The sequence below is a fragment of the Lepus europaeus genome, chromosome 12, assembly GCF_033115175.1.
Source record: "Lepus europaeus isolate LE1 chromosome 12, mLepTim1.pri, whole genome shotgun sequence".
NCBI lineage: Eukaryota > Metazoa > Chordata > Mammalia > Lagomorpha > Leporidae > Lepus > Lepus europaeus.
This window is the reverse complement of record NC_084838.1, coordinates 8,973,930-9,001,779: the sequence shown is the minus strand read 5'-3', so window position 1 is coordinate 9,001,779 and position 27,850 is coordinate 8,973,930. Positions and strand designations below refer to the sequence as shown.

Genomic DNA, 27,850 nt, shown 5'->3' with positions numbered 1-27,850 from the left:
GTCTGTATATAAAGAAATACTGGATGCTGGAAAACATTGCACCAGTCTTCCAAGTTTAGAAGGGAAATAATTTCTAACCTGTACCAAAACCATCATTAAAATATGAGAGTAAATGAGAGACACCTGCAGAAGCAATTTAGATCACATTCACCTTTCTCAGGAAGACGCTGTGCCAAAATAAGACGGTGAAGCCAGAGAGAAGACAACACCGGATTCTGGAGCAGCGTAGCCAATACAGCAGAGCTTCCAGGGTAAGAATGAGGGAGATTCTGCAATGAGGGCTGTGTAGCACCTGGGAAGGGCACCAGGCCAGGTGCTCTACCCGGCAGACAACTCACCTCAAAGACAAACTAACTAAGAGACCAGCTGTCTAGGTGAGCTGGAAGAAGATTCAGACAATTCATGAGAGGCTGGGTGGAGCTGCTGATAAATTCAGAAAAATAACACAGACAGAGAAGTAGTTATTTCCAGAAAAGTGCACATTGCATATGAAAGGAAAAGTAATCAGAGTTTACTAGGTAGCTAAGTTCCTATAAGCATTTTGCAGTTATAATAACATAAGCATAGATATTCAGTTAAGGTTATATGGATAATATTATCTTTACCAAAATCATCTATTGTGTAGATAAAAGTATGGAAAGGATACAAACTTGAGTGGAGAATGGGAAAAGGAAATACAGCTCCACTTCTCTTTCATAGCAGGAAATCAACTCATAATGCCTAAAACTGATGAATCAAGAACTATCAATCCTAGCATATTATTTAGAAAAATGGTGGATAAACATCAAAGTAAAAATCAAAACAATCAGCAAACAAGCATGGAAGTTTTGGCTTCTGGGAAGAGGCAAAGAAGGGCAGGCAGGAGAGCAGGAGACAACTGGTTTCAGACAAACCTCGAGGAACATCCTGCCCACGTGTCTCTACCCCTTACAGCTCACTGGAAGCAGTCTCCAAAAAACACTGACAGCTAAGGCTCAGCCCAGGTCAAGTGAATCATAGGAGACAGGGTCCAGCTACAAGGGCTCTGAATGTCCCTGATGCACAGGAAAAATTGAGAACCACAGCTTTATGTGCATGTGTTACTTACATAAAAACAAAAAAGTAACATTTAAGTGAAGAAATATGTACAAAACACTGTGTTTCAATGAAAATGAATAAAACATGTATGAAATATACATGTAGTCACAAGACATTCATATGGATGAAATACAAAAAGCAAGTACTCAAGAAACAATATATAAATCACCAGCTCTTTTTCATTAAAAACTTACAAACGGTAATTTGAGACTTCTTTGCATATGCTTTTGTGAGAAAAGTTTCAGACACCTTCAGATATTATCAGAGAGAAGGGCATACTTGAATTAAATTCTTTAAGTATTACTATTTTTTTAAAAATGTTATTTATTTTTATTTGAAATGAAGAGAAACAGAGAGAGATGGAAAGAGATCTTCCACCTACTGGTTCACTACCCAAATGCTTGGAAAGGCCAAGGCAGGGCCAGGCTGAAACCAGGAGCCCAGATCTCAACCCAGGTCTTCCACATGGGTGGCAGGCACCTAAGTACTTGAGCTAATACATGCTGCTCCCTGGTACACTTTAGAGGGAAGCTGGAATTGGAAGCTTATCAGCACTGGGGCATTCAGATGTGGGATGTGGGAGTCCCAAGCAGCATCTTAACTGCTGTGCTAAATATCCACTCTATTACAGATTTTTAAAAAGACCAAATTGGTCTGTGCCATGGTCTGATATGACTACTACATATGTAGCCCTCATTTCATTTCTGATCAGTATGTTCCAGACAATTAATTCTTGATAGACACCACATGTGCCATCAAATGCAAACAAAAACCTCTTTCTCTTCCACAGTTGTCCTGGGCACCAGAATATTGAAATTTAGAATTAAATCATGACAAATAATTGAGTAAATACATTTCCAATTATGTACAATGGTGTTTTAAAGATCAGCATCCAACATTCATTCTACATCCAAACTGCTCTAGAAATAGCAGGCCCATACAACGAATGACACTGTTGAGATGAAAAAAGGTGGTCTCCAATCATGTCCAATCAAGCTGAGAGAAATGAACAGGATGTTGAAATAGACTACATGCATGCTGGGTCATGTTAAACAATACATTTGACCTGGTGTAGCCACACATTCTGCCTCATCATCCAAACTGTGGTATAACTGATTCCTTTCACTGACAGACACAGAATGTTTTTTTTTTTTAATTCTGTGAAGACAAAATGCCTGGCCTCTTCTATTTTTGTTTTAGGTTTAAGTGGGGGTAGCCACTAAACCCTTCAGCAGTCTCTCATCCTCTCTCCCAACCCACAACACCACCACACATAACTTATTAAAGGATACAGCTAGCTTTCCCAATAGTCAGAAGTTGTAATATTAAACTTGACAAAATGGGTAGCAAGAAATACTCTGAAAAATTCAGGGTAGATGGAACGCTCCTGGAATTCAGAGTTTAATTTTAAAAAGTGAAACTAAACATGAAAACTAAATGAAAAACATACACATTCAGCGGTCTTCGCTCCCAGACATTTCCATTGCTCTCCTGAAGTAAACCTACAAATGCTGGACTCTCCATCTAATTGCAAGGATGAACACACACAACAGAAGCAGTTTTTAAACATGCGTCCAGAGTGTTTCTGTACATTTATCACCAATGAATCATTCCAACCAGGTACAAAGGACTGTGTTTTCACTTCTCTGTAAATTACTACAGTTGGAATTCCAATATTCAACCTTAAAGTGTTTGGCTGCTGGCATTTTTTTTGATCACTGAAAATCATTGGTTCAAAGACTGGCATGTTAAGCCACCACTTGTGGCATTGGCAACCCATACGTGTGCTAGTTCAAGTTATGGCTGCTCTAATTCTGATCCAGCTCCCCTGCTAATGGCTGGGAAAAAGCAATGGAAGATGGTCCAAGTGCTTGGACCCCTGCCACCCATGTAGGAGACCCAAATGAGGCTTCTGGCTTCTGCCTGGCCCAGCCCTGGCCATTGTGGTCATTTGGGGGAGTGAATCAGTGAACGTGGACAATCTCTCTTTGCCTTTCCCTCTCTCTGTAACTTTGCCTTTCAAATAAATAAAGAAAGAATTGTTTTTTAAAAAGGAAGAAAGTCATTACTTCAATAACAAGTATATATATAAAGCAAAGGAAATTCAAGTTAGACCTCTGTTATTTATTTCAGCATTCAGGGCCATCTGTCTTTTTTGATTCTCTCTCAATCCCTCCCTCCCACACACAGTGTATGTAAAACAGGAAGTCGATATTCAAAGACTACACCTGTATAACATGAGCTAGAAGTTTCACTCAAACTGCAGCAGCTCAATATGTAGATGGGAAAAAGTTTGAGAACTAGGAAATGAAACGAAATTCACCCATATACCTCTACCTCTAAAACAAAAGTTATTCTGGGTTATATAACAAAAATAAACCTCCCACCAGAGATCTTGGAAATCTTGAATTTTTTTTTTCCTGCAGGAGGATTTATTATTTTCCTCTGAGTGTCCATTCATGCGTTTTCTTCTTGTTTCTATTCATAGCACCAGATCCTGACTAGCATGCACAACCTCAAAAGAAAAGAAACACTAAATACAAACTGTAAAATCAAATCAAATCAAGCAAAACAAAAGGCCCACGTCAAGAGTGGGAACCTCCGGGCTGGTGCCATCAAGTCTCCAGGCATCAGCGTCGGCGGAGCTCACCTTGTAGGCAACGCTATTGGACGAATCCACAATGATGAACAGAGGCTTCCTGGTGAACGGATACAGATCTCCAGGATGCAGGCTGAGAAAACAACAACGAAGATCTGTGTCACTGCACCGGCCGAGGCACAGAGGCTCAGAAATCTCATTCTTCAGTTTGGTCCTATCTCTTTTTCATCACAGCATAGAGAAGAAAACAATGATTGATTAAGCAAAGGACAAACACTTATGCATTTAGTGGAATGGCCAAGTTACTTGTATTTGAAAAGAGAAAAAGTTCAGACAATCAGTTCTCAAGAATTTCTAAGCTGAAGAGAAATCTATACATTTAAGGATGGCACACTCAGCACGGAAACCTCAAGAATTAGCATACGGAACTCATCGCACATTTCAAAGCTCTTTGGAACAATGTGCTTTGAAAACAAGAGGTAATAACACAGATTGGTAATTCAGTGTTTTACAGGTTTTTAATTTCAACCTTCATCTTATGGCCAATGGCAAGTAGGGAAACCCCTTCTACTGCTCTTTACACTTCCTCTGGACGCCTGCAACCGAAATCCCAGGGTGCCTGCGGCAGACTGCACCGCTGCCCCCAGGCCACCTGCTGGACCCCAGGCTGAAGCCCAGTCCCATGCATTTGAGAGGCTCTGTTTAAGGCAGCTGGAATCCCGGTGCATGCTCTTCCCAGGACAAAGTGTATGTGTATATAAATGTTACTGTAAATGAACATAAAATATACAAAATGACATGGCAATGAGCAGTATCTTCAAAACTCAATGTTTCAAATACAAGTCGTTTTTAACTGAAAAACAGTAATTGCATATATTCACGTTGTACCACACCTTGATTTGACATATGTATTCACTGACTAGTGATTATCATGACCAGATGAATCAACACCTCCATCCCCACATAAGATGTGTGTGTGCGTGTGAGTGTGTGCGTGTGTGCTAAAGGACCTACTCTTTTAGCAAGTGTGTAGTAAACAGCACAGCACTGCTGACTTTGGCCGCCATCCTGGTCTTTAGCTCACCAGAACTGGGAGTGATACACCTTGACCACCATCTCCCCACTTCCCCTAGTCCCCCATCTCGGGCAAACACCACTCTCTGCTTCTGTGAGTTCAACAGCTTTAGATTCCACACGTAAGTGAGATCATGCACGGTTTGTCTTTCTGTGTCTGGCTTATTTCACTTAGTATAATGACTTCCAGGTTCACAAATGCTATCAAAAATGGCAACACGTCCCTTTTTTTATGGATGAACATTTTATTCTACACACACACAAGATATTAAAAATTAGTTTTTAATTTTTATTTATTTGAAAGGGAGAGTGGAGGAGGAAGGGGATGGAGAGAGAAGGATCTTTCATGTGCTGGCTCATTCCCCAAATTCTCACAACATTTGCACCCCTGCCCCAGCAGAGGTGAAGGTGGAACTCTCCCTTGTGGGTGGCAGGAGCCCAATCAGCTGAGCCATTATAGCTTATTACACACTCCACTGGGGTCTGCGTTGGCAGGAAGCAGCAGTCAGGAGCTGGATCAGGGAACTGAATCTAGATACTTATTATGGGACACAGGTACCTTACTGGCATCTCAAATCTCTTTTTGAGAACAGCCATCCTAATAGGTGGCAGTGGATAACCTCCTTGTGGTTTTGATTTGCATTTCCCTGAGGATGAGTGATCTTGGGTACCTTTTCATATATTTGTTCAGTTTTTCTAATATAAATACTTGACAACTAAGGTCAATGACAGCACTAATGTGTGGCTTGGGCGACTTTAGCTGCTATACATACTCTAACACATGTGCTTCCCTACAGTTTTGGACAAGTCCAGTTTTCCTTATAACCAGACTGCTATCTCTTGGAAGGAGAAACTCTATCACCAGTAATAGCCAAAGCAGTGAAGGGACTTCTTGGGAAAAAGAACAAGCTTTCACAGACAAGAATTCTACTGGAAATTGTACAACTGAGTTCACTGGTGCTGTAGCGTACCCAGAACCTTACATTAAGAGTTCGTACTGAGGCTAACAGGTACCATGTGCTGCTGCAGTATTTATTTCTGTACCTATTTCTTGTCTTCTCCAACTAGAATGTAAGCTTGTTTCCTGATACCTCCCCACTGACTAAACAGCCTGACACATCATGGATACTCCATAAAATATCTGTTCAATGAATATCAACCCCAAATACTAATTTCCTGGGATAGCTGGAGCCTAAAATATTGCTGGAACCCAAATGGGGGCTATTAACACTAGTTGATTTGGAATCTTCCTAGTACTAGACAAAAGTCCCCCTTTCACTTAATATTTTAAGAGAGAGAAAGCTATAATTTTTATATAAATAGGAGGTACTGTAGTACATACCAGTGCATCTCCTTGTGTGGTTGATTTCGTTTGTGGATAGCATCTCCATTTATAATATCGCGGTTACTGTTAGTAAGCACACCTCCAAAATCGTAAGGACCTATAAAAACAAGGAAAAGAATCCTAGACTTCAGCTGGAGAGTGACAGTAACATGATGTTCAAGTGTCAAAGCACTGTGTGAACCTCTCATGGACACAAGTGCAAGATGCTTATAAACATTTGAATTCTTTTCAAATTTAACATTTTAATGTAATGCAGTATTAAATGAGTTCAGCAGGTTGCCTATTCAAGACTTTTTTAAAAATTTGATGACCCATCAGTTCTTCACCCAGGCTACCATGAAAAATAAAGCAGGAAGCTTCTGCATGCTGGGACTCCAAGCAATAAAAGGGACGAAGACCCAGGATGTCCCAAATGACTTACTCTTCAAGTAAAATGTAAGTAATGGGTTCAACAAAATTATTTTACAAAGATGGTTACAGGCTGAAAGCTTAATCTTTTAAAAATAAAATTTTAAATGACACTAATTGTAAAATTTTAGGGAAAAATTGAAATGGAATTTGAAAATCCTCGCTGAAAAAAACCTTCATTTTTATGAGCTACATTGTCAAGATTTAATATGTGAAAAATTCATTATTATTACAATTTTATCAGTAACTTGAATTGTAGTTCTGATGACAATCCTATCCAGCTGGTCATATGAATTAGCTGAACTCTTTTCTAAACCAAAGAGCCACTGCAGTATGTTTGGACAATCTCTCTTAAAGGACTATTCATTTATAACCTATGGTATGTTGAAAAAGAAGAGACCGATATGTTAAATGGTGAAAAGCCTGATTTAACAACATATGTTAAGCTACAGAAATCATTATTTATAAATAAAGTCACAAACTTTATTTCCAAAAAAGGTAAAGTAGTTTAAGATTTTGTATCACTTTCAATGTTAAATGTTACATTCTATCCCTTTAAGAAAATCTCCGCAAGTGAAACACTACCGAGATCTGTTTTGTTTCCTCTTTTTACCATTTTCAGAGAAGCGGTAGGTCATGCAAGGAAGATGGCAGGGTCATGCACTTTATAAAGGAATGCAAACTTCAACAAACATATGAAGAGGAAAATGTTACAGATGTCGAGAAACTTTTTCCCCCAGATAAAAGTTTTAATGGCCGCATTTTCTCATCTATTCACCAATTTCTGAACTCAGATTCTGGACAGTTATAAGCTTTTATTCTGAAACAGCACCCCAGTATTCTATAGATTAAATCCATAGAAACAAAATAAAGCAAAAAAAGAAAGGACAGAAAAAAAATCATAACAAGGACTTGAACTTTCAGTTACAAAACTGCATTGATTTCTACAAGGACTTTTGGCCCTGGTACAGCCACTGACTGACCAGGTCTTCTCATGATGTGAAGCAAATAATCAGGCTTGGTTACACCATCAGCCTTTTCAAATTCAAAATGTTGAACTGGAAATATAATATATACCCAGTTTATTTATATATTTAATTATATGTATGATGCTTTATACATAAAGTTTTTAGTAAGTTTGATAGTGAAGCATGCATTTAATATCTGAATTTTCTGATGATTTTTGTGCTTCAACATGCAATATTTCATCAAATAAAACAGACTGGAGGTATCTGAAAGATTGCCAAATTTAATAAATGGGCCAGGTTGCAAATCTGGAAGCCTTTCCAGCAATCTTGAGAGGGTCTGTGTGCTGTGGGCCATTGTCTTGTAGAAAATAAGGAGAATTCAAGCCCTGCTCACGACAGGAAGCATTCCTTTATTGTACCTTCACTATCAGAACGACCTGTGGGGAAAACGCCAGTGGCCGACAGGTAAATCAGAAGCACGCTGTTGGCAGGCAGCTCCTGAAATGAAAGAGAATCACAAATACAAACCAGCAAATGGAAAAACCAGGCAGCCGCATTTAGAATTCATGATGAAGTTGTAGGGGAAACAAGAACCCAACATAATTGCTTTTTTTTTTTTTTGCTGCTTCTGAGGTAAAAAGACCTACACAGTACGGATCCATTATTAATCTAGAATCTGGGGCTGACACTGTGGTGTAGTGGGCCAAGCCTCAGCAAGCAGCGCTGGCATCCCAAATAAGTGCCTGTTCAATCCCAGCTGCTCCACTTCCAATCCAGCTCTCTGCTATGGCCTGGGAAAGCAGTGGAAGATGGCCCAAGTCCTTGGGCCCCTGCACCCACGTGGGAGACAAGGAAGAAGCTCCTGGCTCCTGGCTTTGGATTGGCACAGCTCCAGCCATTGCAGCCATTTGGGGAGTGAACCAGCAGATGGAAGACCTCTATCTGTCTCTCCCTCTCTCTGTCTATAACTCTGCCTCTCAAATTAATAAATAAAATCTTTTTAAAAAATCTATAATCTATCACAACTGCCACACTCTGTGAAGACATTCTCTGCTTCCACAACTCCATGTGGAGAATATTCTGGGAACACCTGAGCTGGAGGAGTAATGATCCTAAGGACGGGCACCTCTGGGAAGCACATCCCTATTTCTCCTAGTTGCTTCAGATGACAAAATGTTTCACGGATTCCGTGCCTGTGCAGTCTGCTCAGGACTGCGTTGAGTATTACAGCTAGAGAAAGGAGAATAATGCTTAATGTTCTCATTAATCAACAGTGAGGAACATTCACAGTAGCGGAAGGGATCTCTATTCCCAAAATAGCTTTGATCAGGATCTTCATTCTAAAGTCAGTTTTTCATTTTTCATATTTTACCGAAACTCCTGACCCACCTATTCAGAGAGGAGAGGCTCTCACACTGCACTCAGGGGACACTGTCCTTACAAGGCAAACACTACTGCGTCACACATACCTTAAAAGATGCTGCTAAGAACGTGTACAGCTGGCTGAAGGTTGGTTTGTAAAGGAGATACTTGTGAGGATTTTCTCGTCTGGTAGGCTTGTCACCTGATTCCTGCATTTTCCCAGAGAAGACAATATCATAAAAACTATATTTGACACATAATTATCTATGCCGTTTTCCCTAATCTTTTGATCAAATATCCTCTTTGCTCAAAATTACTGTCACTATGCAGATCTGCTTCTTTCTGTTGTATCAATAGAACCCATTATTCACATTTAAGGCATTTGTTGAAAAACGGGCTGAGAACAGAAGTGTCAAGAGCAGGTCACCTGCATTCCTGGTTTATTCATCTGGGAAGCTAAATTCATTGGCTCCCTCTCCAAGGCTTGCAGCATCCGGAACATGTCAACAGTCAGTTCACTGAACTTCACCTGCAATGAACACACACCTGGTCATTAATGTGGCAGGTAGACCTTGAACTCTTTAACTGCGCTGTTTAGCCCTGATGTTTCACGTGCAGGTAATTACATTGGGAATCTTGTTAACATTTCATTATAAAATTTGCAAGACAGAAAGGCTGAAAGAATTGTACAATGACACTCATACGCTGATCATCTAGACCCTATAATTAACATATTTAATATTTGCTTCAATATACATCTCTCCATCTCTGGATATCACTGTTTATCCATCAATCTCTTCAATTACTTTTAAAAACAAAGCTGTTACAAAGACACATAGATTATATATTAGCTCCTACAAAATATGGTAACTTCTGGCAAGTCAGGCTGAAATATGGTGGTGGTCAGTATTCTACAATCCTTCAACACATTTTAACACTTTACGATATTTAACATGGCATCCTTCTCCATTTTGAAAATTACTTATGGGTCCAACACTGTGGCATGGAAGGTTAAGCCTCTGCCTGTGATGCCGACATGGGTACCCATTCAAGTCCTAGCTGCGATTCTTCTGATCCGGGTCTCTGCTAATGACCTGGGAAAGCAGCAGAAGATGGCCCAAGTCTTTGGGCCCTTGCACCCATATGAGAAACCTGGAAGAAGCTCCTGGCTCCAGGCTTTGGGTTGGCTCAGCTCCAGCCATTGTGGCCATCTGGGGAGTGAACTAGCGGATGGAAGACCTCTCTCTCTCTCTCTCTCTCTCTCTCTCTCTCTCTCTTTCTTTCTTTCTTTCTTCTCTACCTTTCAAATAAATAAATAAATAAATAAATCTTTAAAAACAAGAAAAATATAGAACTTAAGGTAGGCACATGAGGACAAAAAAACAGATGAGAATTTTTAAAGTATCTGTTTCTACGAAATTAAAGATTACTTAGTTAAGGCAATAATCAGATTATGAAGGTTAGTTGCTAGCATTTCAAACATCTAATTCATTTAGTATATTTTTAAGCAGACTAAAGAAAAAATTTAATTCTCCTCCAATTCAATTTTCACAAAGCAAAGTTGTAAAGGTGTGATTTCTGACTTGAGTTTTCAGAAATGTGACAAAACTGCCCTAGAGTGCCAGACACTGGCCACACTGCTACCTGTAACACGGAAACATGCCGATCTCTCGGGCGAGGGATCAGAGACAACAACCTGGCTCATGTGTCCTTTTCACTTTCTTGAAAATCTGACCCAAAAATGATTCAAGAGATTTACAAATACCTGTTTCAACCTGATAATAACTATCACCCCTTTTGTTTTGTTTGTTTGTTTGTTTGTTTGTTTGAAAGGGAGAGTTACAGAGAGAGGGAAAGACAGAGAAGAGAGATCTTCCATCTGCTGGTGTACTCCCCAAATGGCTGCAATGGTTGGGGATGGGCCAGGTCAAAGCCAAGAGTCGGGAGTCTTTTCCAGGTCTCCTACATGGGGGGCAGGGGTCCAAGCACTTGAGCCATCTTCTGTTGCTTTTCTAGGCGCACCAGTAGGGAGCCGGATCGGATGGAGATGAGACTCAAACTGGTGCACATATGGGATACCAGTACTGCAGTGGCCGCTTAATCCACTGTGCCGCAATACCAGCCCAATAGCTACCTCTCGTATACCAATTATTTTCATGTCAAAAGAGCACAGACACTCCATACTTCAAGCTTGTTGATTTCGAAATCTCACCCCAGAAAACTTGAATTTGAAATTCTCTATCCCTTCCCCTTTTTTTTCTTTTTAAAGATTCATTTATTTATTTGAAAGGAAGAGCGACAGAGGGAGAGAAGGAAAGTCAGAGTGAGATCTTTTGTCACTAGTTCACTCCCCATATGGTCATATGGGCTGGCGCTGGGCTGGGCCAAAGCCAGGAGCCTGGAATTCCATCCAAGTCTCCTATGTGGATGGCAGGAACCAAGTACTTGAGCCACCAACCACTGTTTTCTCAGGCACATTGGCAGGGAACCGAACTGGAAGCAGAGCAACCATGACTCAAGCAGTACTCCACCATGGAATGCCAGCACCACAAGCTAATATGCTTAATCTGCCTAACCTGCTGTGCCACAACGCCAGCCTGGGAGGCGGCTCTTTCTTTCTTCGTGCCGAATCGAGGCCCTTTCTTCTTCTGGCTGCCCACTGTCTAGCCCGGGGATGCTCCTTCTCCATAGTCTCCTCAGGAGGTAGCTTTGTGACATTCCATACCAAGAAACTAGGTTCAATGACGGATATTACCACATATCTTAATGTACAACAAATCAGAACCTACAAATCTTCCTCCACATCTACTCTTTCCATACTTTCATGTCCAATGACATCTATATGAAAATTCTAACCCATACTTCACACCAAACAAAAAGTTTCCACATAGATTATAGATCTAAATATAAAAGGTAAAAGAGTCTAGAAAACAAAATAACAACCATGACCACTGAATAAGCAAAGATTTGTTAAAATAAAGAACAAGAAACAGCTTTTAACATATACAAAGAAAATTATAAATTAGGTTTCATTAAAATTAAGGGGACAAGCACTGTGGCGCAGCAGGTTACGCTGCCACTTGAGATGCCTGCATCCCATATCTACGTGCAGTGCAAGTCCTGGCGCCTCTGTCTCCAGAGCCAGCTTCCCGCCAAGGCACCCTGGGAGGCAACATATAAGGCTAGTGTTTGGGCTGCTGCCTCCACATGGGACACATGACCGGAGTCCAGACTGCTTCAGCATGGCCCAGCTGAATACACATTTGAAAAATCAGTAAATACAATTAAGGAGACTGTTGGCAATGTGGAACTCCCATCTAAAGAACCATGGACAATCCCACCTCTACACAGTACGCCAACCTCAGGCTTACCTTCATCCTAAAGGCACAGAGAGCACTGTGTATGAAACTGACACCCAGAACTAATTCACCTACCTTCAAATTTGTCCCAAGAAAAATGAAACTATGGTTGCACCAGAAGACCAGAGCCCATTCAAACCTATTTAGCGGCCCAAGGAATGAAGTTCTCCGTGCCAGTCATTCGCACAGCTTCTGGAAGGGCCCTCCCTCCCTCCCCACCTCTGACGCCCTCCTGTGAGAAGCCCACCTGATTTCGATCTGACCTTTAATTCAACTTTGCTGCCCTTGGAAAAGGATGGTTTTTTTTTTTTTGAAATAAAAGTAACCAAAATGCTCAAAAAAGAAATTAATTTAAGGATTTCTGTTCACTGGAATTTCAGTATGGGGGCACACAGTAGGCACACAAGAAATATTTTAATTAATGTAAATTAATAAAATTTTATTTATAAATTTATATATAAAGTATTTAGAAATAAATAATATATACTATATATACTATAATATATAAATTATTTTAATTAATTTATATATAAACACAGGGACACTAAGAAGACAATAAAAGCCAGGCCACAGAGTAGGAGAAGACACTTGATACTTAAATTTAACAAAGGACTTTTAAACAGAACATATTAGGAACTCCTATAAATCAATAAGAAAACAGGGGCCTGCATCGTGGTGCAGTGGGCTATACTGCCTCCTGCAATGCTGGCAAGGGGTGGTTCAAGTCCTGGCTGCTCCACTTTTCATCCAGCTCCCTGCTGGTGCACCTGGGAAACCAATGGAAGATGGACCAAGTGCTTGGTCCCATGACACCATGTGGGAGGCCTGGGTGTTGCTCTAAGCTCCAGGTTTTGCCTAGTTCAGCCTTAGCTATTGTGGCCATTTGTGAAGTAAATAAGAAGATTTAAGATCTCCCTGTCTCTCGCTCTCTCTAACTCTTCCTTTCAAGTGACTTTTAAAAAATTAAAAATAATCAAGAAAACATTGGAACTGCTATAGCTGAAGTGGATATACCAATTTATACTTCTACCAATAAGATATGAAATACCTAGCTTTTGTACAAATGTGTCAGGACATGCTATCATTATCAGCTTGTCTGTTCGGTCTTGATTTTAGCCATCTAGGTGGGTGATCTTATTTAGTTTTAATGTGTACTTGTTTGATAAGCAAAATTCTCTTTGAAAAAAAAAATCAATAAAAACAGTAAGCCTTCAGATAGTACAACTAGACAAGCAATAGATGTGTTTCAAAGTGTGTCCACTGGGGTGGGTGTTTCCATAAGGGCTCGAGGCCTGGCTCCAGCTTTCTGCTAATGCAGACCCTGGGAGACGGCAGTGACGGCTGAAGTGACTGGGTTCTTGCCATCCCCAACCACAAACGAGATCTAGATGCAGTTTCTGGCTCCTGGCTTTAGCCTAGCCCAGTGCCACCTGTTGTGGACAGTTGGGAAGTAAACTGGAGGATGGAAACTCTCTATCTCCCACTCTAATAAATATATATATATTTTTTTTTTTGACAGGCAGAGTGGACAGTGAGAGAGACAGAGAGAAAGCTCTTCCTTTGCCGTTGGTTCACCCTCCAATGGCTGCCACGGCCGGCGTGCTGCGACCAGCACATCGCGCTGATCCAAAGGCAGGAGCCAGGTGCTTCTCCTGGTCTCCCATGGGGTGCAGGGCCCAAGCACTTGGGCCATCCTCCACTGCACTCCCGGGCCACAGCAGAGAGCTGGCCTGGAAGAGGGGCAACCGGGACAGAATCCGGCACCCCAACTGGAACTAGAACCTGGTGTGCTGGCGCCGCAAGGTGGAGGATTAGCCTAGTGAGCCGCGGCGCAGGCTTTCTAATAAATATTTTAAAAATAAGAAATCTGTTCCTTTATGTATGTGTATATATAATTTCAAATTTGTTTTAATGGTTATAAAAGCCAAAAATGAAGGAATTCTAGAAAATGTTAAGAATGAGCATGATAGTTCGCTGACTTTAATCTTATTCCGATAGGGTCATAGTCAAAGTGGAAGTTCTCTCCTCCCTTCGGAGAAAGGTACCTCCTTCTTTGATGGCCCCGTTCTTTCCACTGGGATCTCACTCACAGAGATCTTTCATTTAGGTCTTTTTTTTTTTTTCCCATGATATCTTGGCTTTCCATGCCTACTATACTCTCATGGGCTCTTCAGCCAGATCCGAATGCCTTGAGGGTTGATTCTGAGGCCAGAGTGTTGCTTAGGACATCTGCCATTCTACGAGTCTGCTGTGTATCCCGCTTCCCATGTTGGATCTTTCTCTCCCTTTTTGATTCTGTCAGTTAGTATTAGCAGACACTTGTCTTGTTTGTGTGATCCCTTTGACTCTTAGACCTATCAGAGCCATCAATTGTGAGCTGAAATTGATCACTTGGACTAGTGCGATGGCATTGGTACATGCCACCTTGATGGGATTGTGTTGGAATCCCCTGGCACATTTCTAACTCCACCATTTGCGGCAATCAGATTGAGCATCTTCCAAATTGTACATCTCCTCCCTCTCTTTTTCCACTCTTAAATTTAACAGGGATCACTTTTCAGTTAAAATTTAAACACCTAAGAATAATTGTGTGTTAATTACAGAGTTCAACCACTAGTACTAGAACAACAACAACAACAACAAATACTAAAAAGGATAAAGTATTACATTGTACATCTAAAGTCAGGACACGAGCTGATCAGTTCATTGTTTCTTATAGTGTCCATTTCACTTAACAGGTTTCCCCTTTGGTGCTCAGTTAGTTGTCACCGATCAGGGAAAACAAATGATATTTTTCTCTTTGGGACTGGCTTAAGGCTTCCATAGCCATGGCAACTCATGACTAGAGCCTAGGGAGATTACTGACGCCATGAACAGGAGTGTCAAATTGTTAAGTCAGCAACAGGAGTCACTGTGTACTTACACCCCATGTGGGATCTGTCCTTAATGTGTTGTCTAATGTGAAGTGATGCTATAACTAGTACTGAAACAGTATTTTTATACTTTGTGTTTCTGTGTGGGTACAAACTGATGAGGTCTTCACTAATTATATACTGAATTGATCTTCTGTATATAAAGAGAATTAGAAATGAAAAAAACAACCTGGTGTTAAATTGGAAATGGCATAGAAAATTAATTAATTTTTTTTAAAAAAACTATTATGTAGTATCTCTGTCTTTAATGTGCTGTACATTGTTATTTAATGCTATAATTAGTACTCCAATGGTAGTTTTTTCACTTTGTGTTGCTATATGGGCAAACTGTTGAAATCTTTACCTAATATGTACTAAACTGATCTTCTGTATATAAAGAGAATTGAAAATGAATCTTTATGTGAATGGAAGGGGAAAGGGAGCAGGAGGGGGGAGGGTTGCGGGTAGGAGGGAAGTTATGGGAGGGGGGAAGCCATTGTAACCCATAAGCTGTACTTTGGAAATTTATATTCATTAAATAAAAGTTTAAAAAAAAAAAAAAAGAATGAGCATGATAGGTACAAGGATAGGATACAAGATTAAAACTTATATATTGGGGCCAGTGCTGTGGTATTGTGGGTAGGTCTCCCACCGGACCCAGATCCTTGAGCCATCACCTATTGCTTTTTGCAAGGTGCACACCAGCAGGAAGCTAGAATTGAAAGTGGACCTGGGAATTGAACTCAGGCACTCAAAAATAGGATACAAGCGTCCCAAGCAGGTTCTCCCCCCACCACCACCACCACCACAGGGCAGTTAGACAGTGAGAGAGAAAGACAGAGAGAAAGGTCTTCCTTCCATTGGTTCACCCCCCAAATGGACGCTACAGCTGGTGCGCTGCGCCAATCCAAAGCCAGGAGCCAGGTGCTTCTCCTGGTCACCCATGTGGATGCAGGGCCCAAGCACTTGAGCCATCCTCCACTGTCTTCCCGGGCCACAGCAGAGAGCTGGACTGGAAGAGGGGCAACAGGGATAGAATCCGGTGTCCCAATCGGGACTAGAACCCAGGGTGCTGGCGACACAGGCGGAGGATTAGCCTAGTGAGCCGCAGCGACAGCCCCAAGCAGGTTCTTAATAGCTGTACCAAATACCCACTCCAGAACTTTACTTTTAAAAATGAACTCAAAACAAACTCTCCCTTCTTTTTGCCAAATTTGAAAAGCAATATATAGAAATTATGGAAAGTTTATAGAGTTGTAAAGAAAGCATTTAAAATCCCCCATAATTTTGCTTTAAAGAAAAATTTTCTCAGGGCTGGTGCTGTGGTATAGCAGGTAAAGCCACCACCTGCAATGCCAGTATTCCATATGGGTGCTGGTTTGAGCCCTGGCTGCTCCACTTCTGATTCAGCTCTCTGCTATGGCCTGGGAAGTCAGTGGAACATGGCCCAAGTCCTTGGGCTCCTGTGCCCACATGGGAGACCTAGAAGAAGCTCCTAGCTCCTGGCTTGATTGGTCTAGCTCCAGCCATTGTGGCCATTTGAAGAGTAAAATAGCAGATGGAAGACCTTTTTCTCTCTGCCTCTGTCTCGCTGCCTTTCAAACAAATAAATAAATCTTTAAAAGAAAAAACAATAACACATACAGGAAAACAAATTTACTGGTAACTTTTCCAATGTCCCATGATTTACAATAAGTTACATTTCTAGCACATTAAAATCTCATCAACATGGGATAGTTCTGTCATGGAAAACTGGGAAATTCACTTAAAATTATTTATTTATTTAAAAGGCAGAAATGCACAGAGAGATAACAATCTTCGACCTGCTGGTTCATTTCCCAAATGTCTCCAACTTCTCTCTCTCTGCCTCTGCCTCTCTGTAACTCTTTGAAATAAATAAATAAATCTTTAAAAATAAAAAAAAATTTCTTTCCAATCTTTTTGCCATGCATGCATCATTATTACATTTTACCAGTGAAATAGTTGTTTCCATAGCAAATTTATTTTCACTTAAGGTATCATGAGTATCTTCCTAAGTTGTTAAAATTTGTCCTAAACTATTCAAACATCCACACTCTAGCCATATAGGCACATAACATAATTTAATTCACCATTTCCTAACAGATGGATGTTAGAAATAATTTTGTGGTCTTCCAAAGCACTATTTTCCCAAATGAATTTTAAGCATAATTCCTTCACAATTCTTTACCTGATTATTACAATTACCAATAATGAGAGCATCAGCCAGAGACAACTGTCCCACAATCATGCCTTGCTCCAACAACGGCGCTCCCGTTTCAGCCAGGCGATTTGATGTGATAACAATGGTATTATCATCGTTAAGTACCATTACAGGGTCTGCCTAAAGAAGAGGGCAGTGAGAAGTTAATGACAAAATATCAAGAGCATAAATTATTCCTTCTTGTTGACACAGACACACAACAAAAATCCTGCGCACACAGCCATTCACTCATCCATGTTTCTTATCAAAAACTGACCTCAATGAAAGCTGCCACTTCTTGAAGCACCAAGTTCCATTCCACTTGATCTTCAGTATTAAAGCGGTGAGTATAATCCTCAATTTCATCTGACAATTCCTGATTTTAAAATATCACAAAGAAAAAGGATTATAAAAAAACATAAAAATGTATGGTTACATTGTACCATATTCTTGACTGATATTAATACAGTTGTTCGATTATGATTAGTACACAATCTTTTTTTTTTTTTTTTTTTTTTTAAGATTTATTTGAGAGGTAGAGTTCCTGACAGAAAGAGACAGAGAGAAAGAGAGAAAGTTCTCCCATCTGCTGGTTCACTCCAAATGGCTGCACTGGCTGTAGCTGGGCCAATACAAAGTAAGGAGCCAGGAGCCTCCTCTGGGTCTCCCACATGTGTGCAGGGGCCCAAGCACTTCCACTGATTTCCCAGGCTATAGCAGAGAGCTGGATCAAAAGAGGAGCAGCCGAGACTAGAACCAGCGCCCATATGGGATGCCAGTGCTTCAGGCCAGGGCTTTAATCTGTTGCACCACAGGGCTGGCCCCAGGAAATAGTGTTAATAGTAAGTGGGGTTAGAGGACAACAGAAAGTATACAGAGTTACTTCTGCCCAAACAAGCATGTTGGGGCTGAAACTATGGTGTAGCGAGTTAAGCCACCTCTTGCAGTGCTGACATCTCATATGGGTGCCGGTTTGAGTCCCCGCTGCTCCACTTCTGATCTAGCTCCCTGCTACGTGCCCAGGAAAGCAGTGGAAGATGGTCCAAATCCTTGGGCCTCTGCACCTGCGTGGGAGACCTGGAAGAAGCTCCTGGCTCCTGGCTTCAGTCTGGCCCAGCCCTGGCCATTGTGGCCATCTGGGGAGTGAACCAGTGGATGGATGACTTCTCTCTTTGTCTCTCCCTCTCTCTAACTCTGCCTTTCAAATAAATAAATAGATCTTTAAACACAACTATAACAACAAAACAAGCATGCTGTGGCTAAGTATGAAATGAAGACGTGCGCCTTTGAAACTACTGACTAGAGTGCAACCGGAATGCAGTGTGTGGAAGTGAGACAGAAGGTGGTTCCCAGGTCCACTGAACTCAGCTACCACAGTGAATGAAGGGGAAACTAAGCTTTGTTCACAACACGTTTTGGACCATCTGTACTATTTCTGGACTCAAGTCAATTATTTGCTCTTAAACCAAATTTATTTTTGTTTCTCACAGCTGTGAAATAAAAAACAAGGTGCAGGGACAAAACTTAGGAATTTAGATAATTATCTCCGATTCATGTTAAACGTGTGGAAATGTGGAAAGCTAGAAAATATTTTTTCATTACTGTTCAGAATTAATCTACTCTTCTATATTTAGATACATAAAAAGTACTAGAGGGGCTGGCACTGTGGCACAGCAGGTTAACGCCCTGGCCTGAAGTGCCGGCATCCCATATGGGCGCTGGTTCAAGACATGGCTGCTCCACTTCCCATCCAGCTCTCTGCTATGGCCTGAGAAAGCAGTAGGAGATGGCCCAAGTCCTTGGGCCCCCACACCTGCGTGGGAGACCCGGAAGAAGCTCCTGGCTCCTGGCTTCAGATCAGCGCAGCCCCGGCCACTGCGACCAGTTGGGGAGTGAACCAGTGGATGGAAGACTTCTCTCTCTCTCTCTCTCTCTCTCTGCCTCTTCTTGTATAACTCTGACTTTCGAATACATAAATAAATCTTTAAAAAATTTTTTTAAAATGAAAACAAAAATAAAAAGTGTTGGAACCGAACATCTACTTTTCACAGACAAACCACCTGTAAGCAGTTAGAGAGAAGGATTTCACTCTTTCACAGTGGCTTTACCTTCACTAGCTCCTTCACGACGTCCATCTTGTTGAGAAGAAGACAAACCACGATAAACCTCGCATAGTACCGCAGCTTCTTGACCACCAGCTCAGGCCTGCGGAGCACAGACGGAAGGCCACTCATTACATTCAAAAAGGGTCTATGCTTTCTTGACTTTTCCGATTTTCCGTGGCTAAATAATGCATACAACCTTAACACAGGCATTGCTTGCCTTTAGCATGTGTCTCACTCACTTTTTTCTATTTCCTTTCCTGCCTATTGTTACAATGGTTATAATGTGTGCTTAAGTTGCACATTCTCCTTATTTTCATTAAAAACATCTTTCTCAATGTTTGAACAAGCAAACTCTACCTGCTGTAGGCCTGTTCCCCACAGTAAGTGGATCTAACAACTTGGTGTGATTCTTTATCCCTTTCTTCTTTCAGGTCATTGTCAGCTAGGATTCTGTCCCCTTTCTACTTTAATTATCTTAACTAACCACCAGTAGGACAACTATGAAGTCCACCTCTAGGAAACAAGGAGTTAATTTTTTCTCTCTAGTCCTTCATGTACACCTTTCTTATAGTTTCAACTTTCCTCTTCATGGTTTTTTTCTGTCACCAAAACCAACCACATGCTGCAGGGCCAACAAAACTTTAGGGGCTTCTTGACTTTCTTGACACCTGAACTGTCTATTTAAAAAAATAGTTGATCACACAGTATTTTAGGCTCTTTAGCTGTTCACAGTGTCAGAAGTGGATCCATAGGCTGGCATTGTGGCATAGCTGGTTAAGCCGCTTCCTCCAATGCCAGCATCCCATAATAGGCACCAGTCAATTCACAGCTGTTCTCTGTCTGATCCCCCTCCCTGCTAAAGGCCTGGGAAAAGCAACAGTAAATGGTCCAAGTGCCTGGGACCAGGTCACTCCTGAGGGAGACCTAGATGAAACTCCTGGCTCCTGGATTTAGGATGGTTCCAGCCCTGGCCACTGTAGTCATTTGGAGAGTGAACCAGCAGACAGAAAACCTCTCTGTCTCTCCCTTTTTAAGAATAAAATCTTAAAAAAAAAAAAAAAAAAAGAAGAAGAAGAAGAAGAAGAAGAAGAAGAAGATTCAGACCTGAAGGAAAACTAGTAGAAGGATGACATGAATACAGACTTGCAAAATTAATGATTTAATTCCTATAGTTTTTGATTAACAACAACAACAAAAATCAGGTTCTATGAATCTCTACCAGGGATCATACAACCAGCAAATTTTCTGCAGAGGGTCAGATAGTAAATATTTTTAGCTTTGAAGACTGCATATAGTATGTGCGATATAACTATCTTTTCTTTTCTTACAACACCTTCAAAATGTAAAATCAATTCTAAAACAGCATGGGCTCAACCTGCCTTCAGGCCATAGTTCGCCAACCCTTTAGTAAATGAGCACACAGAGATGGGCAGAACTGAGCTGAACAGCAAAGCAGAGATGAAATGTGTTCAGTGCTGTCCACTCACGCACATGACCAGCCATCCCAATCAAGACTGATAACCTGACCCCCAGTCCACTGGCCACCGCCATATCCAACTGCGGAAAAAGTCCGACCCTCACTGGAAAGGTCCACATCGAGTTCTCCTTATCCCAAACTCCACCAGCAGAAAGTGCCAAAGCTTCCCAGCCCACCTACGTGTTCCCACCCTACAACAACTTCAAAACTGTCAACACCAATGCTGACAGCAGTACTCCTCAGAACTTCTGGACTCCTCAGTTCCAGCCTCTGTCCAACCTGCCAGACCCACTGCTCCCGACACTCGAACTTGAACTATGCCTTTGCCTGTGAAGCTGTTCTTCCTGAGGGCTAATTGCTACATCCCTACAACCGCTCGGAAACTTTGTCTTCTCCAGGTTCCACTCTGGCCAGGTTCAGCCCTGGCTGATTGCAACAGAGTCAGGTTTGCAGCAACTAGGCTGAGGGACTGCATGGTATGATATCCTCTATTAAGCAAGATGGGCCCACGGAATATTCCGAGAGATGTCCCTGCCTGAGTGACCGCTGAGATGGACCATTTCTCCTGGCCTCTAAGTAATAATCTTTAGGTGCTGAGACAGTGCAGAAAAAGTAAACTTACTCCCTTTACAAAGAGAAGATTTTTGCCTTTTAAATTAACTGTGAAATCATGGACTAGGTTCTTATTTGGTTTTACTTGCTGACAGCTGCTGGTTGCTACTTTGGCTGGCACCTCTTGCTCTATGTAAACGAAGACACAACCCACAGACTGAACAAAGCCCAAGCACAGAGAACAAGGTCACGATCTGCCTGTGCTGGATTATCCTTTGATTCCAATTTCCTGGTGCAAAGCAAGAGATTTTGTCATCCTGTTTCCAAACAACCTTACCTCTGTTAATCTGCCCTGCTCTAGGAGGCAGCAAAGGAAAATAATTCAGATAAGGTGTTTGCTATTAATGTTGAAAATGATTGCAACAAATCAAACTGTTGGGCTTTAAGCCAGGGGGGGACCCAAGGCCAATTTCCCTTCTGGCAAATTAGAAAATGCAGAAAAGTGAATTACACAAGATATTTTGCTATTACTTAAAATAATGCTCAGCCTGGATGCATTTTTAATGCTGATAAAATGTTGCACAGCCCTTTTGCATTTTTTCCTCTTTTCCATTTCTTAGGAGATAGATCATTTCCCTCATCAAGAATTAAGACAGCTGGGGCCGGCACTGTGGTGTAGTGGGCTAAGCCTCTGCCTGCAGAGCTGGCATCCCATATGGGTGCAGGTTTGAGTCCCAGCTGACCTGCTCTATTTCTGATCCGGCTCTCTGCTATGGCCTGGGAAACCAGTTAAAGATGGCCTGGGTGTTGCCGGCACCGCGGCTCACTAGGCTAATCCTCCGCCTGCAGTGCCAGCACCCCACATGGGTGCCAGTTGTGTCCTCTTCTGATCCAACTCTCTGCTATGGCCTGGGAAGGCAGTAGAAGGTGGCCCAAGTCCTTGGTCCCCTGCACCCACGTGGGAGACCAGGAAGAAGCTCCTGACTCCTGGTTTTGGTTTGGTCCGGCCCAGCTCCCATCGTTGCCGCCATTTGTGGAGTGAACCAGTGATGGAAGACCTTTCTTTTTTTTTTTTTTTTTTGGACAGGCAGAGTGGACAGTGAGAGAGAGACAGAGAGAAAGGTCTTCCTTTTGCCGTTGGTTCACCCTCCAATGGCCGCCGCAGTAGCGCGCTGCGGCCGGCGCACCGCGCTGATCCGATGGCAAGAGCCAGGTGCTTCTCCTGGTCTCCCATGGGGTGCAGGGCCCAAGTAGTTGGGCCATCCTCCACTGCACTCCCTGGCCACAGCAGAGAGCTGGCCTGGAAGAGGGGCAACCGGGACAGGATCGGTGCCCCGACCGGGACTAGAACCCGGTGTGCCGGTGCCGCAAGGCGGAGGATTAGCCTAGTGAGCCGCGGCGCCGGCCGGAAGACCTTTCTCTCTCTCCCTCTCTGTAACTCTTCCTTGCTAATAAATAAGTTAAATCTTTAAAGTAAAAAAGTATTAAGACAAATTGTGTAACACATACACAAACGAAAGAAATTAGGGTTGGGGGGGAAATGTGAAGCAACCATAAGAAAAGGTAAAAGAAAAGTAACCGAAGAAACTGATGTCAGAGGATGATGGAAAGACATCAGAGGAAAAGAGAATCCAACATCTGCATTACCATTGTAGCAAACTCCCCTAGACAAGTTTGAACAAGATGCACAGAAAACAAAAGGGATGTACAAAAGTGGGACTTTCCCCCAAAATCTCACTGGTTAGCTGGAAAGCTGACAATAGCCAACTGCAAAGTGTTCTCCTGAGAAACATGCCAAAGCTATGTTTTCTTCCACTGCTCAGAAGACAATCTTTCGACTATGTAACAACTGTTGAGTTCTGTTGCTGGGAGGAGAGAGAACATCCAGACCTTGAACTTTCCCTTCCAACAACTCCTAGAATGCTAGCAACGAAAATTCTCCAGCACTCCCCTGATCCTTCCATAACTGCACCTTCATCTGGAATCAGTAACAGCACAATCCACTTGCACGCATACGTCCCGGTCCCCTATTAAAAGATAATCTTCTGGCAGGCACCGCGGCTCAATAGGCTAATCCTCTGCCTGCGGCACCGGCACACCAGGTTCTAGTCCTGGTAGGGGCGCTGGATTCTGTCCCGGTTGCCCCTCTTCCAGGCCAGCTCTCTGCTGTGGCCCAGGAGTGCAGTGGAGGATGGCCCAAGTCCTTGGGCCCTGCACCCCATGGGAGACCAGGAGAAGCACCTGGCTCCTGGCTTCGGATCAGCGCAATGCGCGGGCCACAGCACGCCGGCAGCGGCGGCCATTGGAGGGTGGACCAACGGCAAAGGAAGACCTTTCTCTCTGTCTCTCTCTCTCTCACTGTCCACTCTGCCTGTTAAAAAAAAAAAAAAAAAAAAAAAAGACAATCTTCTGAAAGGAACTTGCACACTTTCTTCTCTTTTTGCCTCTCCCACCCAAGTGTCTGCTACAGAGTCAGATATAGGTGTTCAAAAGATTTTTACTGGGAATGAATCAACTCTACAGGATTTTGTTTGTTTTTTGACAGTACAGCTTCCCAACCGCAAAACAATGATGGGTTTACAAAAGAATTCAAAACTGCATTAGCAGTCTTTTCCTTGTCCTGCAGGGCAGCTGCCAACAGGCTTTTGAAGATATTTGAATTAAGACTACACAGACTGGGGGCCGGCGCTATGGCACAGTGGTTAAAGCCCCGGCCTCAGTGCCAGAATCCCACACGTACGCTGGTTTAAGTCTTGGCTGCTCCACTTCCAATCCCGCTCCCTGCTAATGTACCTGGGAAAGCAGTGGAGGATGACACAAGTGATTGGGCCCCTGTACCCACATAGGAGACCCAGAGGAAGCTCCTAGCTCTTGGCTGTGGATGGGCCCAGCTCCAGCTGCTGCTGCCACTGGGGGAGTGAACCAGTGGATGGAAGACCTCTCTCTGTCTATAAGCCTTACTGTGTAGCTGTTTCTTTTTAGGAGGGCTGTGTGACCCCTATCTCTCATAGAGGTAACTCCCAGCCCTCCTTTGTGCTCTGACTTGAGTCTGGTATTGTGACATCCTGTACTGCTTTCAGGCGATCTATACATCTGAATGCTTTAGATGGCCTGGAGATAGCATGAACACAAGTTTTAAGTCAATGTGTGCTTTTCTGTATAATTCCCACACAGACTGACGATTCTGAATGTTTTACCCTCGTGTTTCTAAAAGCATAGTGGAGGCATACCTGTCTTCTTTGTTGACTTGAGAATAATACGATCTCTGTCTGATGGCAGAGTAGAAGGAGAAAGCCTCGTTCAGGTAGCTGGTCTCAGACGTGCGTAAGCTGTGAGACAAAAAGCATTTTGAAACAGCTGGAAACTCTTCACCATGAGAAACTTGCTCCATATTGCTTAACCATCCTAAATTTCAACCAGCAAAGCAGTATGTCATTCTTAACATACATATAATAATAGTAATAATAATATCCCCCCGGTGCTGGTGCTCCCAAGCCTTTTGTGATGTCAACCCAAAGAACACATTACTCTCATGCTTTGCAGGGCTGCCCCGGTGAAATCCACCCCCCTCCCGGACTGCACCTTCGTGACCTCCCCAGGTGCGTGTCACCACTTGTCCTTCGGCCCAATCATTTTCTTCCCTGAGAGAACTGAGCAGTGGATTGAGCCATCCATACAGATCCTCAGGGGGTGCTGACAGGTCATTTTTTCTGTTTAACATTCACGGTGTTACGAGGGACTTTTAGAGCACACATACTACCCAAGGGAGGGATTTTAATGGTGGGACTGGGGGCTGGCATGCCAAAACAGAGCAAGAGGAAGGGATTTTCTTGCCTTTTAAGTTATAAATGGTCCAAGCCTTTTCAATTGTCTGCTATCTTTCCCTGATAATGAAATTTAAAGTCCTTGACTTAAGGGTGGTTCTACAAAGGTACTTCAAAAAGTTCATGGAAAAATGGAATCAAAAAGTAAGTTTATACTCCACTAATCCACAGAGGCATAGTCCAAAGATAAAAGCCATCACAGGGGGAAAAAAAAAAAAGGCCAACAAGCATCTGTACAAATGCCCAAAAATAAACACAGCAACTCAAGAAACAAGAATAAGGAAGACAACATGACTCCTCCAAAGGAACACGACACTTCAACACCAGAATGTGAAAATGAAGAGATTGAAGAAATGCCGGAAACAGAGTTCAAAAAATTGATCGAAGGATTACCTAGAAGTAATCAGAAGTAAATCCATAAATTAATGAAAGCCATACATGACATGAATGAACATTTTTCCCATGAAATTGAGAATTTAAAGAGAAATCAAAATTAAATACTGGAAGTGAAGAATTTAATAGATCAAATAAAAAATATGGTGGAAAGACTTAACAACAGACTAGGTGAGGCAGACGAAAAAATATCCAAGTTAGAAGACTGGAACTTTTACAGTAAGGCCCCAAAAAAGAAGAAATTATAAAACTATAAAACAGTGTTGGAGATCTATGGGATACTATCAAACGACCCACCATATGGGTCTTAGGAGTTCCTGAAGGCGTGGAAAGACAGAATGGGTAAGAAGGCCTTTTTAGTGAAAAAATTACAGAAAACTTCCCTAAGTTGGAGAAAGAAAGGGACATCCAAGTATAAGAAGCACAAAGAACTTCTCATTGCACGACCAGAAAAGATCCTCACTATGACACACTGTAGTCAAACTCTCCACAGTAAAACATAAAGAGAAGATTCTAAAATGCACCAGAGAAATGCCAGATTACTTTCAGAGGGTCTCGAGTTAGACTCACAGCTGACTTCTCATCAGAAACCCTACAGGCTAGGAGAGAATGGTGAGATATATTCCAAGACTTAAGAGACAAAAACTATCAACCCAGACCACTGTACCCTGCAAAGCTCTCATTTGATGAAGGTGAAATAAAGGCCTTCCGTAACAAGCAGAAATTGAAAGAATTTGCCACCACTCATCAGCCTTACAAAAGATGCTTAAGGATGTGCTACACTCAGAAACACGGTCATCACTATGGAAGAAGATGAAGGCAGAAACTCTCCCAGTAAAAGTGCAGAGGAAATCCAAAGTAAACAATAGGAACATGTTTGGGAAAACGGCAGGGAAATTTAACTTACTCTGGTTTTTCTTCTGTAGTTCCTTAGATTTCAGAATATTCTGTTACTGGGAATCTAGCAACATATTAAGGCACTCTGGTTTTGAATCTTTTTAAAAGAAGACATTGATTATATTGGACCATCTTTCGTTTTTCCTTCTCTTACTACATACCATTTGTGTGATTACAGTGTTAAGTCTTACTTCTTATGTCTTTGGGAAGCAGAGTGTTATCAGTTATTTTAAATGAATTTTTCCCTGTCTTTGAAGCGCAGTCCATACATTTGTTGTTGTCACAAAGGAAAATACTTAGGTTTGCATACTTGAATACTTGAAAATTGAAATTGATAAAGATACATCATGCAACGAATTAGGTTTTTATTTCTGGATAAAATTAGAAATGAACTAAGTACAGGATGAAATTATAGTGCTTAAAGCACTATGAACCTTTTTGTGTTTGAGCTTCCAAAATTCAAGTGTTTACTAGATTTTTCTCCTGGAATCTTACTCTTCTTTTCTGTGCGTCATGCATTTTCTCTTATTATCGATGATGTAGAACAGCAGGGTTAACGTGTCATCATATCTGTGTTCATTATGAGTCCCATAGCTTTTCTAGTTAGGAAAAGAATAGTCTCAAAAATACCCTTAGTGTCACTTTTTTTGGTTAATATTTTACCTACTAATGATATTATTTGAGATACATTTAATTATTTTAGTAAAGCATCTATAAAAATGTAAAATATTACATATTGTATTTGAATTAGTTAACGAAGAGTAAGGGAAAAAAAACTAGCTTACTGAGACTGCAGAGGTTCCATTAGTTAAATCTCGAAATGTTTAATAAAGGAACTTTCAGAGATAGGTTTAGACCCAATGGTATCCTTGAAACCAGCTCCTGTGATGTGGAAAGGAGCCTGGGAAGCAGTGCAGGACGTGTGAGGGCATTTACTTGCCATGGCTGTGGTTGTGGTGTGCTCATACTTAAACACACTGACCTTCTTGTTGCCCAATAATCTGGGGTACTGTCCTGCATTTATCTGTACTAAAATAACTATAAATTAATGGAAACTACAAAGAAGAAACTTTATGACTGTACAGTTTATTCCTCCAGCAGGGAGAAACCCTATGCACAGATCTGGATGCTGGGTTTGAATCAGGACAGTATTTTATTCCTCCCACGACCACATCACTTACTAATAATGGTAGTATAGCTGCCCAATCTTGGAAGCAATTTCCCCTATTTGCCACCGCTTCAAGCCATACCGATTATCCAAGACTTGTCTGTTTTAC

At 41.8% G+C, this 27,850-nt stretch overlaps 1 protein-coding gene across 12 annotated transcripts in view; it reads right to left on the bottom strand.

The window, feature by feature from the left end:
* Positions 1-27,850, bottom strand: part of SCAI (suppressor of cancer cell invasion) — a 171,847-nt gene that overhangs the window by 42,549 nt on the left and 101,448 nt on the right. For 11 of the 12 annotated variants that reach the window (XM_062207554.1, XM_062207556.1, XM_062207565.1 and 8 more), the window contains 10 exons: positions 27,755-27,841; positions 24,690-24,788; positions 19,434-19,530; positions 17,603-17,701; positions 17,314-17,466; positions 9,261-9,362; positions 8,941-9,042; positions 7,891-7,969; positions 6,093-6,192; positions 3,728-3,809 (listed from right to left, as the gene is read on the bottom strand). In XM_062207554.1, the coding sequence (XP_062063538.1) occupies positions 3,728-3,809; positions 6,093-6,192; positions 7,891-7,969; positions 8,941-9,042; positions 9,261-9,362; positions 17,314-17,466; positions 17,603-17,701; positions 19,434-19,530; positions 24,690-24,788; positions 27,755-27,841 (1,000 nt within the window). The remainder of the gene's footprint in view (positions 1-3,727; positions 3,810-6,092; positions 6,193-7,890; positions 7,970-8,940; positions 9,043-9,260; positions 9,363-17,313; positions 17,467-17,602; positions 17,702-19,433; positions 19,531-24,689; positions 24,789-27,754; positions 27,842-27,850) is intronic. The other variant, XM_062207564.1, reaches the window with a different exon arrangement.